This window comes from Podarcis vaucheri (genome assembly GCF_965113315.1).
Source record: "Podarcis vaucheri genome assembly, chromosome: 10".
NCBI lineage: Eukaryota > Metazoa > Chordata > Lepidosauria > Squamata > Lacertidae > Podarcis > Podarcis vaucheri.
The window spans coordinates 75,259,018-75,272,980 of NC_138748.1; the positions used below are offsets into that span (position 1 = coordinate 75,259,018).

General features: G+C 47.4%; 1 protein-coding gene across 5 annotated transcripts; it reads left to right on the forward strand.

Moving 5' to 3' along the window:
• The first annotated feature begins 1,214 nt into the window (after positions 1-1,214).
• On the forward strand, positions 1,215-8,807 carry LOC309541230 (uncharacterized protein). Of its 5 annotated transcripts, none has more exons than XM_082238822.1 (4): positions 1,215-1,427; positions 2,609-2,786; positions 4,722-4,864; positions 5,980-8,807. In XM_082238822.1, exon 4 carries the CDS (start codon positions 6,328-6,330, stop codon positions 8,776-8,778), a length of 2,451 nt encoding a protein of 816 aa, XP_082094948.1. In that variant the 5' UTR covers positions 1,215-1,427; positions 2,609-2,786; positions 4,722-4,864; positions 5,980-6,327; the 3' UTR covers positions 8,779-8,807. The 5 variants fall into 5 exon arrangements, with proteins under 5 accessions (XP_082094948.1, XP_082094949.1, XP_082094952.1 ...); XM_082238823.1 differs by having other exon boundaries at positions 2,609-2,781; XM_082238824.1 differs by lacking the exon at positions 1,215-1,427 and adding an exon at positions 1,864-1,886.
• Positions 8,808-13,963: the final 5,156 nt, after the last annotated feature.

Here is a 13,963-nt window from a genome sequence, read left to right on the forward strand (position 1 = left end):
ACTTCAGCCCGTGCCCTCCAGGTTTCCTGAGTGCAGGCATCGTGCTGGCTGGCACTGAGGGGAACTGCAGGCCAACCTGCCTCGGGGGCACCTGCGTGGAGATGGCGGTGCCAGGGAGAAGAGCAGCAGCAGGTTCAGCCAGAGGCTCCTAAAGGCTCTGCCCAGTTTCTTGGCGTGGAAGATGTGACCAGCCAGCGGGGGCTGGGGCTGGCCCCTCCTGGCCCCTGTTACCCAAGGTAAAGGACCCCTGTATGGTCAAGTCCAGCCAAAGGCGACTATGGGGACTTACTTCTGAGTAAGCGTGCATCAGATGGAACGGCGTAGGGGTTACTCCTAAGTAAGCGTGCATCAGGCAGGGCTGCAGAGTGGTGCTTCCAAAAGCAGCCAGTTTGCACATCTCATGGGATTTAATGTCTTGCCATTATAAATGCACGGGGATAAGTGCATTTATAGAGACACATTTCCACAAAAAGACCCAAACTCCGGCATGTAGCCGCAGGTGATACAATAGGAGCCTTTCTGCAAATGGCCTTTGCAACACAACTCACTGGGTGGTAACAAAGTAGACACATTTGCCTCTTTGCAACGTAGCCCCGTTTCCTCAATGAATCCACCCATTTCAGGAAAACCTGAGCTGAAATAGGAAGGAGAGCAAAACAGCAGCCCTGTCTGACCCCCGTCAGCCCCCAGACTCCCCCAGTCACGTGGCAGGAGATTCTTCCTGAGCCCCCCCCCTCCGTGAGATGGGTATGACATCATGCATGATCCATATGATCCATTGATGATCCACATGATCCAAGCAGGCTTGTCCAAAGAGCAGATCTCTGGGTCTGAATGAAAGGGGTCTGCGGTGATGGATTCTGGAGTCTAGAAATCCTCCCTTTCCAGTGATCTCTCCGGCTGGCCAGGAAAAGGCAGCGAGCAGGAATCCTCAGGCATCCCGACGGACAGACAGACCTGTCATGTTGCCAAAACACGAACTCGGAGTCTGATCTGATTTCCATGCAGAACTCATTTTGTGACTTCGCTGTTGGATTGTCGGGATCAGCCCCTCCCCCCTCTCCTGATCCCCCAGAAGGAAGACCGGGGGGGGGGTTTCTACTCCTCCTTCTCCCCCCCACCCGCTCAACACTTTCCCTCCCCTCCCGGCACATCCTCCTCTCACCCCGCCCCCACAACCCCAGATCCCGCCCCCAATACATTGCTCCTCCTCCTCCTCCTCCTCCTCCTCCAATCCTGCTTCGCTCCGGAAATGAGGGGGGAGCCCCCCTCCCAACCTGCCTGCTTCTCCCGCAAGTGGAGCGTCCACTCCGGATTGCTGCTCTGCGGCGTAGCTGGGGGGGGGGAGGAGGACGGGAAGAGGAGGATCCCCGCCCAACGTGGATGTTGCAGGAAAGGAAAGGAGGATCGGGAGCGAGGACAAAGAGGTAAAGGGGTCGCGGGGGGGAGGGGGGGAGAAGAGGACCCAGAGACCCCTCCAGCTCCCCAAGCGCCTTCCGTGGGGCCTGGATCCCGGCACGCCTGCTGCGAAGGGGCGGAGATGGGGCGCCCACTCACGAGGACTCCCTGGGGCGCGGAGAAGCGGGCCAGGAAAGGGTTAAGGTGTGAGGGAGGCGCCTGGATAGAGACCCCCCCTGTCCCTCCCTTGCTCCTGTCGGGGGGGGGCCCGGGAATGGAGATGTGTGGTGCCAAGGGGGCCTTTGGGTGCAGGGGAGACTCCGGGAGAGAGGGAGGGGGTCGAGGAATGGGGGGAGGGAGGGGAGCATCCCTGGGTCAGAGAAGGGCAGCGGGGGGGGGGAGATAGGAAGACCAGTCTTGGGGGAGAAGTCTCCATCGTGGCGCCCGTTGGGAATAACCGGAGCGCTTGGGGCTCCGCGCAGAGAGAGGTGGACCACGAAAGGGTTAACGGGCACGAGGGATAGAGACCCCCCTGTCCCTCCCCGGCTCGTCTTGGGGGGCCCCTCCGGCTGGAGAGATGGGGGCACAGGACGTGGGGGGAGTGGTGCCAAGGAAGCCTCCGGATGCAGGGGAGACTCCGGGAGAGAGGGAGGGGGTCAAGGAAGTGGGGGGAGGAGGGAAGGCAGCATTGGCAGGGGGGAGATAGGAAGACCACTCTTGGGGGGTCTCCATCGTGCCTTCCTTGGGGAATCTCCGGAGGGGCCGCCTTGGCTTCTCCCTCCCACCCAGGAATGCCCCCCCTTCAAGGCGACCAGAGAGGGTTCCCTGGAAAGTGGGGGTTCTGTCCCCCCACCCCTATTTTCCTGCAATCTCCATCCTCTTCCCACCCCATAAGCCCCTGCCCTGTCCAGACACAGCGATTCTGTCCAGTCCAACCTCTGGTCCCCTGGAGAGGAGAGGAAATCCGGAGAGGAAGAGGGGAGGGGGGAGGCCTTCTCAGAAGCGGCTCTTTGTTTCCGCAATCCCACCCAGGAAGCAGCCAGAAACCTTTTCCTCTCTCTCAGGCTTCCATCTTTATTGTCTTTTCCGCTGAGGATGAGGATAATGTACACCTGTCATCAGAAACAGGTGCAGAGTCCATGGAATGGCTCTCAGGATTGATATAGAAGTTGCACCTCAAAAGCATTTCTGTTCCTCTCATTCTTTGTAGCCAATGTCAGAGTGACTGACAAGCTGAGATACAACCCATCATCATCCGATGACAGTGACTGCCTGAATCTTCCCAGTCAAAGGACCCATTTTCATGATAGACAGTGCCTGTGGCTGGAGGCTCTACACACCGGGTGTGCCTGTGCAGGCCAAAGACTGCCAGTATTAGCACAGGTGAGGTGTGTGTCATTCCCAAATTTACAGACTGTTTGTGGGTTTGTGGGTGGGATTATAGTTTATGGCAACCCTGTGATTTTCTCCACCCATAACATTTCGTAAGCTAATATTGCAGTACGAATTCCAAAATAACTACAAAAAATCACAAGATGATAATAATAGTACACTGGTACCTCGCGTTAAGAACTGAATTCGTTCTGCAGCTCTGTTCTTAATCTGAAACTGTTCTTAACCTGAAGCACCACTTTAGCTAATGGGGCCTCCTGCTGCCCAAGACAGGTGTTGATCATCATGTGAGCTGCGCACAGGTGGGCTGAAGCGAGCTACTGCCATTCCTGTGGAGCCTCCTTTTATTGACACAAGTATGCAAGCCAGGCAAATACATTTTTGGGCTGTGACCTTTACATCTTCCGTCCCAAAATCGTGGGGTGGTACAAAGCTATTTTGGCACCTGTTCCACAGCGTCATTTCCCCCTTGCTCAATGTATGATGAATGGAGACAAACGTCTCATGGAAAAGGGTTACAGACAGGACACCGCAAACTGCTGAGATCGCAAAAGGTCAGGCAGAGGTGGAACGATGTACAGACAGCTGTGGCTTGTCAGGGGGGGGGGGTTGCCCTGCACCCCAAGGTCACGCGTGCAGGCAGATTGTGGCTGCCCGCTGGTGGAAAGTGTCTCCCTCCGGACCCCACTGTCCACTCCGCAATATCCCTACACACCAGAGCAGGATTTCTGTTCTCATCCTGAAGCAAAGTTCTTAACCCAAGGTACTATTTCTGGGTTAGCAGAGTCTGTAACCTGAAGCGCCTGTAACCCGAGGCACCACTCTAGATGTTGTACTATTAGTATCTTCCCCAAGCCACTCTGGGCAGCTTACAGTACATATAGCTAAAGGTAAAGGGACCCCTGACCGGAAGGTCCAGTTGCGGGAAACTCTGGGGTTGCGGCACTCATCTCGCTTTATTGGCCGAGGGAGCCGGCGTACAGCTTCCGGGTCGTGTGGCCAGCAGAACTAAGCGCTTCTGGCGAATCAGAGCAGAGCACGGAAACGCCGTTTACCTTCCCGCCAGAGCGGTACCTATTTATCTACTTGCTCTTTGATGTGCTTTCGAACTGCTAGGTTGGCAGGAGCAGGGACCAAGCAACGGGAGCTCACCCTGTCGCAGGGATTTGAACCGCCGACCTTCTGATCAGCAAGTCCTAAGTTCTGGGGTTTAACCCACAACGCTACCCGCGTCCCTACAGAACATATACAAGACAGTAAAACATCCAAAAATTAAAAACCTCCTGATACAGCTGTCTTCTAAATGTCAGATAGTTGCCTGTTTCCTAGCCCTCTGAAGGGAGGGCATTCCATGGGGCAGGAAGCCCTCTGCCTGGTTCCCTGGAACTTCACTTCTAACTGCAAGGGAACCAGCAGAAGACTCTCGGAGGCGGACCTCCCTGTCCGGACTGAACGACTGGGGTAAAGATGCTCCGTCAGGTCCACAGGGCCGAGGCTGAGGAGGGCTTTAGGTTGCAGATCTTGCTCCTCCATAATGATCGATGTATAGATAGCAGAGTAGGAGAAAACACTCAGAGGCAGGGGGAAAAAATCAGCTGAGAAATTTATTACTGAAGACAGATAAGCATGACAGGACCCAAAAAGATAGCAAAAATGTAACTCACAGTAAAACCCTGACTTAGCAAACCAAAACAGCACTCAAGTAAGAAACAGACAAGCAGAGTAGAGTAATATCAGAATAGGAAGTGGGAGCAGGCACATTTCAATACTGCAATTCATATATAATTCAATGTCAGGGTAACCCTGGGACTAGATAACAAGCCTCCAGGTCGACGTGCCCCATCTGCCCTTCTCTTTCCTCTTCCGCACGGGCAGAATCTGCCTTAAGGACTGTGGGATTCACGGTTGTTCTCCTCCACTCCATCCACCAGGGCTTGACTTCAGGTGCAGCAGAATTCCCCACCCAGCCCATCAACGATTTGAGACCCATCAGCTTTCCTCACCTGGTTTAGCCAGCTGGTAGAAGCCGTTGCTTGAACCCCTGTTGCATGCTGACAGCTTCTGGAAGCCACAGGTGAGAGCTGAGTGCAGGGTGGGCACCAAGGGTGGAAAAAGGACCCCAGGAGGTGCAGGACATGTCCCCCACCAAAGGAGAACTACAGCTCCCCAACACCCCATGAGATCTAGATTCAGGTAGGTAGCCGTGTTGGTCTGACACAGTTGAAATAAAACATTTAAAAATAGTCCAGTAGCACCTTAGAGACCAACTAAGATTGTTCTAGGTATAAGCTTTGGTGTGCATGCACAATTCTTCAGATACACTGACACAGATGTCACCAGACCCTTGTATATCGTGGGAGGGTGGGGTGGGGTTTTTCTCAGAAGGGTACTCCTACTACCATCTCCCACTATATGAAGAACTGTGAATGCACACAAAAGCTTATATCTAGAACCTAAGGTGCAACTGGACTATTTTTTTACTCTTTTACTTCAACTGTGTCAGACCAATATGTCTACCTACCATGAAGAACAGTTATCTCCTTGCCTTGAATATCCTGCCTTTCAGATTAGGATAGTCCTCTGTCAGAAGACAAGCACAGGATCAGGCAGCACATCATCATTATAAAGAACCTTTGGGGTGGGTGTTTCCGTCTGGGATTCCCATGTGCCATCTGCTTTCCTTCTGCTTCTTCTGCTCTCTCCATGCAATGTGAGGCATTTCGACGGAGGTCCATCTCCAAGAACAGGAGCTTCCCTGAGCACCCATTCAGCTGACCCCAAGCACCAAGCCTTGTCACTAGTTCTCTGACTGACCCAGACCACAGTCCCTGGAAGAGATGTAGGCCTGGGTCTCCCAAAATAATCCATATGGACCTCCTGAGGTCAGTGGGACTGTGCAGGTGATTCATGAAGATCTAGAGGTGTAAACGGGGGCAACCACTTGATTTGAAAGGCAGTCCCACAGGACAACAGTATTCCAAGATCATGCTGTGTTATTAAAGATGATTGAGGATCTTGAAAGGTTCCTGATGCATTACTACCATTTGACATCATACCATTTTCATTTCCTAAAAATTGGGAACATAGGTAGGACATGGGAGAATGTAAGAGATGTTGAAATAAGAGAAGGTGCTAATGGCGGTTGATGTGTTCTCTTTCCCTTTGTTCTCTTCCTTGAAACCCAAACAGGATTTGCTTTCTGCCCACTCTGAAAAAGGTGATGGAGAAGACAGAATTGCGGGGGACAGGGCACCTCTCGTTTCATTAGGAATAGCCATTAAAATGTGTGAAATGTGGAATATGCATCACTGAATGAGCACACATAGTTCACATCAACGAACACAAAAAGGAAAGAAGCCATTCAAAGGTATGTAGTGCGGAAAGAGCTTCTCTTTCAACTGAAAACTTAGAACACACCAGCGGACTCACACAGAGACAAAACGTTTTAAGTGCAGGGAGTGTGGGAAGAATTTCAGTCAGAGTGGAAACCTTAAATTGCACAAAGGGACTCACACAGGGGGAAAACCATATGAATGTATGGTGTGTGGAAAGAACATTAATAATAGTGGAAGCCTTAGAAGATATCAACGGACCCACACAGGGGAGAAACCGTTTAAATGCATGGAGTGTGGAAAGAGCTTCAGTCAGAGTGCACAACTTAGATCACATCAATGGACTCACACAGGGGAGAAACCATATAAATGTATCGAGTGTGGAAAGAGCTTTAGTGATATTGGAAGCCTTAGAAAACATCAACGGACTCACACAGGGGAGAAACCATTTAAATGTATCGAGTGTGGAAAGAGCTTCAGTCAGAGTGGAAACCTTAGAAATCATCAACAGACTCACACAGGGGAGAAACCATTTGAATGCATGGAGTGTGGAAAGAGCTTTAGTGAAAATGGAAGCCTTAGGAACCATCAACGGACTCACACAGGGGAGAAACCATATAAATGTCTGGAGTGTGGAAAGAGTTTTAGTGATCGTGGAAGCCTTAGATCACATCAATGGACTCACACAGGCGAGAAACCATTTAAATGCATGGAGTGTGGAAAGGAATTCAGTCAGAGTGGAGATCTTAGAAGACATCAACGGACTCACACAGGGGAGAAACCATTTAAATGTATCGAGTGTGGAAAGAGCTTCAGTCGGAGTGGAAACCTTAGAAATCATCAAATGACTCACACAGGGGAGAAACCATTTCAATGTATGGAGTGTGGAAAGAGCTTCAGTCAGAGTGGAGACCTTAGAACACATCAACAGACTCACACAGGGGAGAAACCATTTAAATGTATCGCGTGTGGAAAGAGCTTCAGTCGGAGTGGAAACCTTAGAAAACATCAACGGACTCACACAGGGGAGAAACCATTTAAATGCATGGAGTGTGGAAAGGAATTCAGTCAGATTGGAGATCTTAGAAGACATCAACGGACTCACACAGGGGAGAAACCATTTAAATGTATCGAGTGTGGAAAGAGCTTTAGTGAAAATGGAAGCCTTAGGAAACATCAATGGACTCACACAGGGGAGAAACCATTTCAATGTATGGAGTGTGGAAAGAGCTTCAGTCAGAGTGGAGACCTTAGAACACATCAACGGACTCACACAGGGGAGAAACCATTTAAATGTATCGAGTGTGGAAAGAGCTTCAGTCAGAGTGGAAACCTTAGAAATCATCAACAGACTCACACAGGGGAGAAACCATTTGAATGCATGGAGTGTGGAAAGAGCTTTAGTAAAAGTGGAAGCCTTAGAACACATCAACGGACTCACACAGGGGAGAAACCATTTGAATGCATGGAGTGTGGAAAGAGCTTCAGTCAGAGTGCACAACTTAGATCACATCAATGGACTCACACAGGCGAGAAACCATATAAATGTATGGAGTGTGGAAAGAGCTTTAGTGATATTGGAAGCCTTAGAACACATCAACGGAGTCACACAGGGGAGAAACCATTTAAATGCATGGAGTGTGGAAAGGAATTCAGTCAGAGTGGAGATCTTAGAAGACATCAACGGACTCACACAGGGGAGAAACCATTTCAATGTATGGAGTGTGGAAAGAGCTTCAGTCAGAGTGGAGACCTTAGAACACATCTACAGACTCACATAGGGGAGAAACCATTTAAATGTATCGAGTGTGGAAAGAGCTTTAGTCATAGTGGAAGCCTTAGAAAACATCAACGGACTCACACAGGGGAGAAACCATTTAAATGTATCGAGTGTGGAAAGAGCTTTAGTGAAAATGGAAAGCTTAGGAACCATCAATGGACTCACACAGGGGAGAAACCATATAAATGTATAGAGTGCGGAAAGAGCTTCAGTGATAGTGGATGTCTTAGAAGACATCAACGGACTCACACAGGGGAGAAACCATTTAAATGCATGGAGTGTGGAAAGAGCTTCAGTCAGAGTGGAGAACTTAGAAATCATCAACGGACTCACACAGGGGAGAAACCATTTAAATGCATGGAGTGTGGAAAGGAATTCAGTCAGAGTGGAGATCTTAGAAGACATCAACGGACTCACACAGGGGAGAAACCATATGAATGTGTGGAGTGTGGAAAGAGCTTCAGTCTGAGTGGAAACCTTAGAACACATCAACAGACTCACACAGGGGAGAAACCATTTAAATGTATCGAGTGTGGAAAGAGTTTTAGTGATCGTGGAAGCCTTAGATCACATCAACGGACTCACACAGGGGAGAAACCATTTAAATGTATCGAGTGTGGAAAGAGCTTTAGTGAAAATGGAACGCTTAGGAACCATCAATGGACTCACACAGGGGAGAAACCATATAAATGTATAGAGTGTGGAAAGAGCTTCAGTGATAGTGGATGTCTTAGAAGACATCAACGGACTCACACAGGGGAGAAACCATTTAAATGCATGGAGTGTGGAAAGAGCTTCAGTCAGAGTGGACACCTTAGAAATCATGAACGGACTCACACAGGGGAGAAACCAGATACCGTATTTTTCGCCCCATAGGACGCACCTAGTTTTTTTTCGGGGGGGGGGAATAAAGAAAAAATATTTTTTTCCTGGCTGGCTTCCCCCGAACCCCAGGCCCCAGAACAGGCTGCTGCCTGCAAGCCTTGCGAACCTGGTGCGCAAGGCTTGTGGACATCTGCCCGAAGCACAGGGCGGGCTCTGCAGCGTGCCCCATGATTCGGGCTGCAGGCTGCCGCCCGCAAGCCTTGCGAACCCGGTGGGAGCTGCCGCTGGGCGCGCGAGGCTTGCCGATAGCTTCCTGAAGCCTGGAGAGCGAGAGGGGTCGGTGCACACAGATGCCTCTCGCTCTCCAGGCTTCAGCGAAAGCCTGCATTCGCCCCATAGGACGCACGCACATTTCCCCTTCATTTTTGGAGGGGAAAAATGTGTCCTATAGGGCGAAAAATACGGTAAATGTATTGAGTGTGGAAAGAGCTTTAGTAATAGTGGAAGCCTTAGAAATCATCAACGACTCACACAGGGGAGAAACCATTTAAATGTATCGAGTGTGGAAAGAGCTTTAGTAACAGAGGATGCCTTAGAACACATCAACGGGCTTCCGGAGGCGGCGCGAAGCAAGCAATGGCGGTCCTCTTTGCGCTGCGAAGAGGGGCTCCGCAGAAAAGGGTCGTTCGCTGCGGCAAAGCGACGACCCACTAAGAAAAACCACGAGCAGAGTGAGCTCGTGGCCGTGGGATCCGGCGGGCACCTAGAGCGACCCCCAAAACGAAGAAGGGACCCCGTAAGGGGCTCTGGAAGCGCGGAGGGGAAGCGGTGCTGTGGATTCATCGCTCTTTCTGCGGGAGTGAAGCCGCGCGGCTGTTGCGGATGAGCGCCGACCTTTCTTCCTTTTACATTGGATTACAAACCAACTACTCGTGAGTAAGATTTACTCAAAATTGGATTACAAATTTATGAATTTGGCTGAAAGCGGGAGGCGAGAAAAAGGAAGTCCGTCTCCCGAGGATGCTAGTGATTAAAAGCAAAGATTTGACAAGCTGGAAGCAGTGCGGAGAGATTTTAAAGTGAGACATCATACGTTCGGAAAAGTCGGAAACTGAAGCAGGCAAGTTACTTTTATTTCCTTGCTATTTTCTGTACCTTATTTGGGGACTTTCTCCTCTGCTGGACTTTTCTAAATTCTAAAGACTTTAAAACCCCCAGTCCCGGACTTGCAGTGGGACAAAAGGTTACTTTGCGGATACACTTATAAATTTGAAATGGACACTTAGAGGCATTACTGTTGGATACAATTAAACAACTGTACTTTGCACCTTTTAAGAAACTCATGGCAACACTGTGAGAGCTCTGCTAGAGGGAAAAGGTCTTTTCCAAGGATCATCGTTAATTTACTTAACTTAAGGAACTTTAATGGCGTCTGAAATTTTGTTTCTTCTTCCCTGAATTGCAACATTACTCCCTCTAGTGGAACTTGGGACTTACAATTTCCTGAGAACCAACTTTGCTTTGTCTTTCTGTGGTTAGATTGTTTACGCTTGCGCCTGCCTTTCTCATGAAACTTTTGACAGTCTGACCTTGAATCCAAAGACAGGTGTGGAATGAGCGACAGGGTAAAAACAAGAGCTGCGTCGAAGGCAGGGAAAGGCAAACTGACACAAACAACCCTGTTTTCTCAGGGACGTAGATCTTCAGTCCCTGCTGTTTTACAGACTGCACCCTCGCCAACAACACCAGCTGAAGAAGCTGAACAACCAATAGGTGAGGATATGGCATCTGGAGGATCTAACACTTTTTTAGAGGAAATGTTACAACAATTCGCAATTTTGAACAAAAAAGTGGATGATCAAACTGCAAAAATTGACTTAGCCACATCTTCAATTACCAAACTTTCGGAACAGGTGGCCAAGCATTCACAAGATATTGGAAACTTAAACGACGCAACATCTGAAAATCGAAAATTGGCGGAGGCTGCGATTGGAAAAGCAGAGGCCGCAGCCAAAGGAGTGGAGGAACTGAAAGGAGAGGTAAGACCGCTCCACAAACATATTACAGACCAGCAGGCCTACCTGTCTTTGGTGGAACTGCGAAACAGGGAAAATAACCTGAGATTACGCTCTATCCCAGAGATTGAGAAAGAGGATTTGACCGGCTTTTTAACGGCAGAATTTTCCAAATTCTGGGGTATAAACCAAGACACAGATTTTAAAATAACGACTGCATTTAGATTGGGAAGAGTCGTTGGGAAGGACAGGCCTAGAGACTGTTTGATTATTTTAAGGACTAAACAGGAGAGAGACAAGCTACTTGATTTACACTTCAATAAAGCACTTGTGATCCAGGATAGAAGAGCACAAATTTACAAAGATATCCCTAAACAATTACTGGATCTAAGAGCCAACTACACTGACCTAACTGGACTTTTGAGAGGTAACGGAATACCTTACAGGTGGGAGTTCCCACAAGGCGTCTTATTTAAATACAAAGGAAAGAAGATAAAAATCAAAACGAAAGAGGATTGCCAGAAGTTCCTACACGATCACGGAGAAGACCTACAGAAAGGAGCAGCTATTTGGCCACCACCAGAGTCAGGGAAAGAGTTACCACCTTCGGACTCGGACAAAAAAGAGGACACCCCACAAGAGTAACAACAGATTGATACAAGATGTCTCTGCAGCTGTATAGTTGGAACATTAATGGCGCGAATTCCCCAGAAAAACGCAAACGGATCTTCCATATCCTAAAGAAAGAGAATTTGGATATAATTTGTTTGCAAGAAACCCATGTGACAAGGGTACACAGGAAGGTGTTAACAAATAAAAGATTAGGCCAAGAATTCATCTCATCAGACAGAGTCAAGAAGAGAGGCGTGGTGATTTACGCCAAAGAGACTCTTTCACCGAAACTTTTGTTTAAAGATGAACAAGGAAGAATCCTGGCTATTGAGATTTCGACCCAAGGAGAGAAAATTTTGATATTAGGAATTTATGCACCAAACGAGGGGAAATCAGAATTTTATAAGAAGCTGCATGAGACATTATTGGACTATCTGGACTATTCTAACATCATTATGATGGGAGACATGAATGGGGTTGTCTCTACTTTTATGGATAAGTCACAGAACCAGAATTTGACTAAAGATGGAAGACTACCAAAAACCTTCTTTGAACTAACTGACAATATGGATTTAATTGACTCATGGAGGACGAGAAACCCCCTAGGTAAAGAAGGAACTTTCTTTTCTGAGGCCCACCTGTCATGGACAAGGATCGACCAAATTTGGACAACTAGAGGGCTGGCACCTAAGACCACAAAAATAGAAATCTGCCCAAAGACTTGCTCCGACCATAACGCTCTGAAAATGGAAATGAGATTTACTACTGCCGACTCCTTCAGATGGAAAATGAATGACAACCTGCTAAGAGATCAAGAGATTGTAAAGAAGGCCCAAAAAGCTTTAAAGGACTATTTTGAAATCAACTTGAACACCTCGGTGGAAAAAAGAACAATCTGGGACGCGAGCAAAGCTGTTATGAGAGGGTTTCTGATACAACAGAATACGATTAAGAAAAAACTCTGGAATGGTAAAAAGGACAAGATATTGGAGAAGATAAGAGACGGCGAGAAAAAATTAAGATTAAACCCAAAATCCAAAGAGACCTTAAGAGAAATTAAATTCCACCAGTCACAATATGCGCAACTGATTAACCAAGAAGTGGAATGGAGAATTAAACAAATGAAACAAAGATCATTTGAATCGGCGAATAAATGTGGGAAACTGCTAGCTTGGCAGTTGAAAAAGAGACAAAAATTAAACTACGTTACCAATCTAGAAGTTGAAGGAAAGAACATTCAGAAACCGGGAGAAATTAGAAAGTGTTTCCAGAAATACTTTAAAAAGCTGTATACACAAGGACCCGAGGATGTAACCGAGATAGAACAATTTTTGAAAGAAAATGGTCTTCCAGAAATATCTCAAGAGAAGAGATCAACCTTGAATTGTAAAATAACACAACAGGAAATCGAGGATGCCATTCAGAATATGCAGCTGGGCAAATCTCCAGGACCTGATGGACTTACCTCCAAGTATTATAGGACGTTAAAAGACTATTTGATACAACCACTAGAGGAGGTTTGTAACCAGATTATGGGGGGAGGGAAGGCACCAGATACGTGGAAAGAAGCATTCATCACATTGATACCTAAAGTGGAAACTGAAAAGACTCAACTTAAGAATTACCGTCCCATCTCACTCCTAAATGTGGATTATAAAATATTTGCGGATATTCTGGCCAACAGATTTAAAAAAGTATTAAATGAGATAATCCATAAAGACCAGGCCGGCTTTCTCCCAGGCAGACATTTGTTTGACAATACCAGGAACATTATTGATATCTTGGAACTTTTACAAACAAATATTAACACCAAAGCAGTATTGATCTTTATTGATGCGGAGAAGGCCTTTGATAACATTTCCTGGAAATTTATGAAGAAAAATTTGGAAGGGATGGGAGTGGGAAGGGGGTTTGAGAATGGAATAGAAGCAATCTATTCAGAACAAAAAGCTAAGTTGATAGTGAACAATGTGGTGACAGAAGAACTTCATATTGAAAAAGGAACACGACAGGGGTGCCCCCTATCCCCCTTATTGTTTATTTCAGTCCTGGAGGTTTTGCTGAACATGATAAGGGAGGATCGGCAGGTACAAGGAATACGGGTCGGAGCGAAACAATATAAACTGAAAGCATTTGCAGACGACCTGGTTTTAACACTACAGGAGCCAGAACCCAGTACAAAAAGAGTTTTAGAACTGATCCAGAAATTTGGTCGGGTGGCGGGTTTTAAGTTGAACAAGCAAAAAACTAAAGTCTTAGGGAAAAACTTGACGGCCATGGAAACAGAAGGGTTTCAGAAAGAGACAGAACTAAATATTGTTAAGAAAGTGAAATACCTGGGGGTCAATCTGTCTTCCAAGAATTTGAATCTATTTAAAGATAATTATGAGAAATGTTGGTTAGAAGTTAAAAAAGATTTAGAAATTTGGTCAAGACTGAAATTATCCTTGTTAGGCCGAATTGCAGCTATAAAGATGAACGTTTTGCCAAAGATGTTGTTTTTGTTTCAAGCCTTGCAGATTGTGGACAGAGTGGAATGCTTTGGAAAGTGGCAGAAGGACATTTCTAGGTTTGTCTGGCAGGGCAAAAAGCCCCGAATAAAGTTTAAG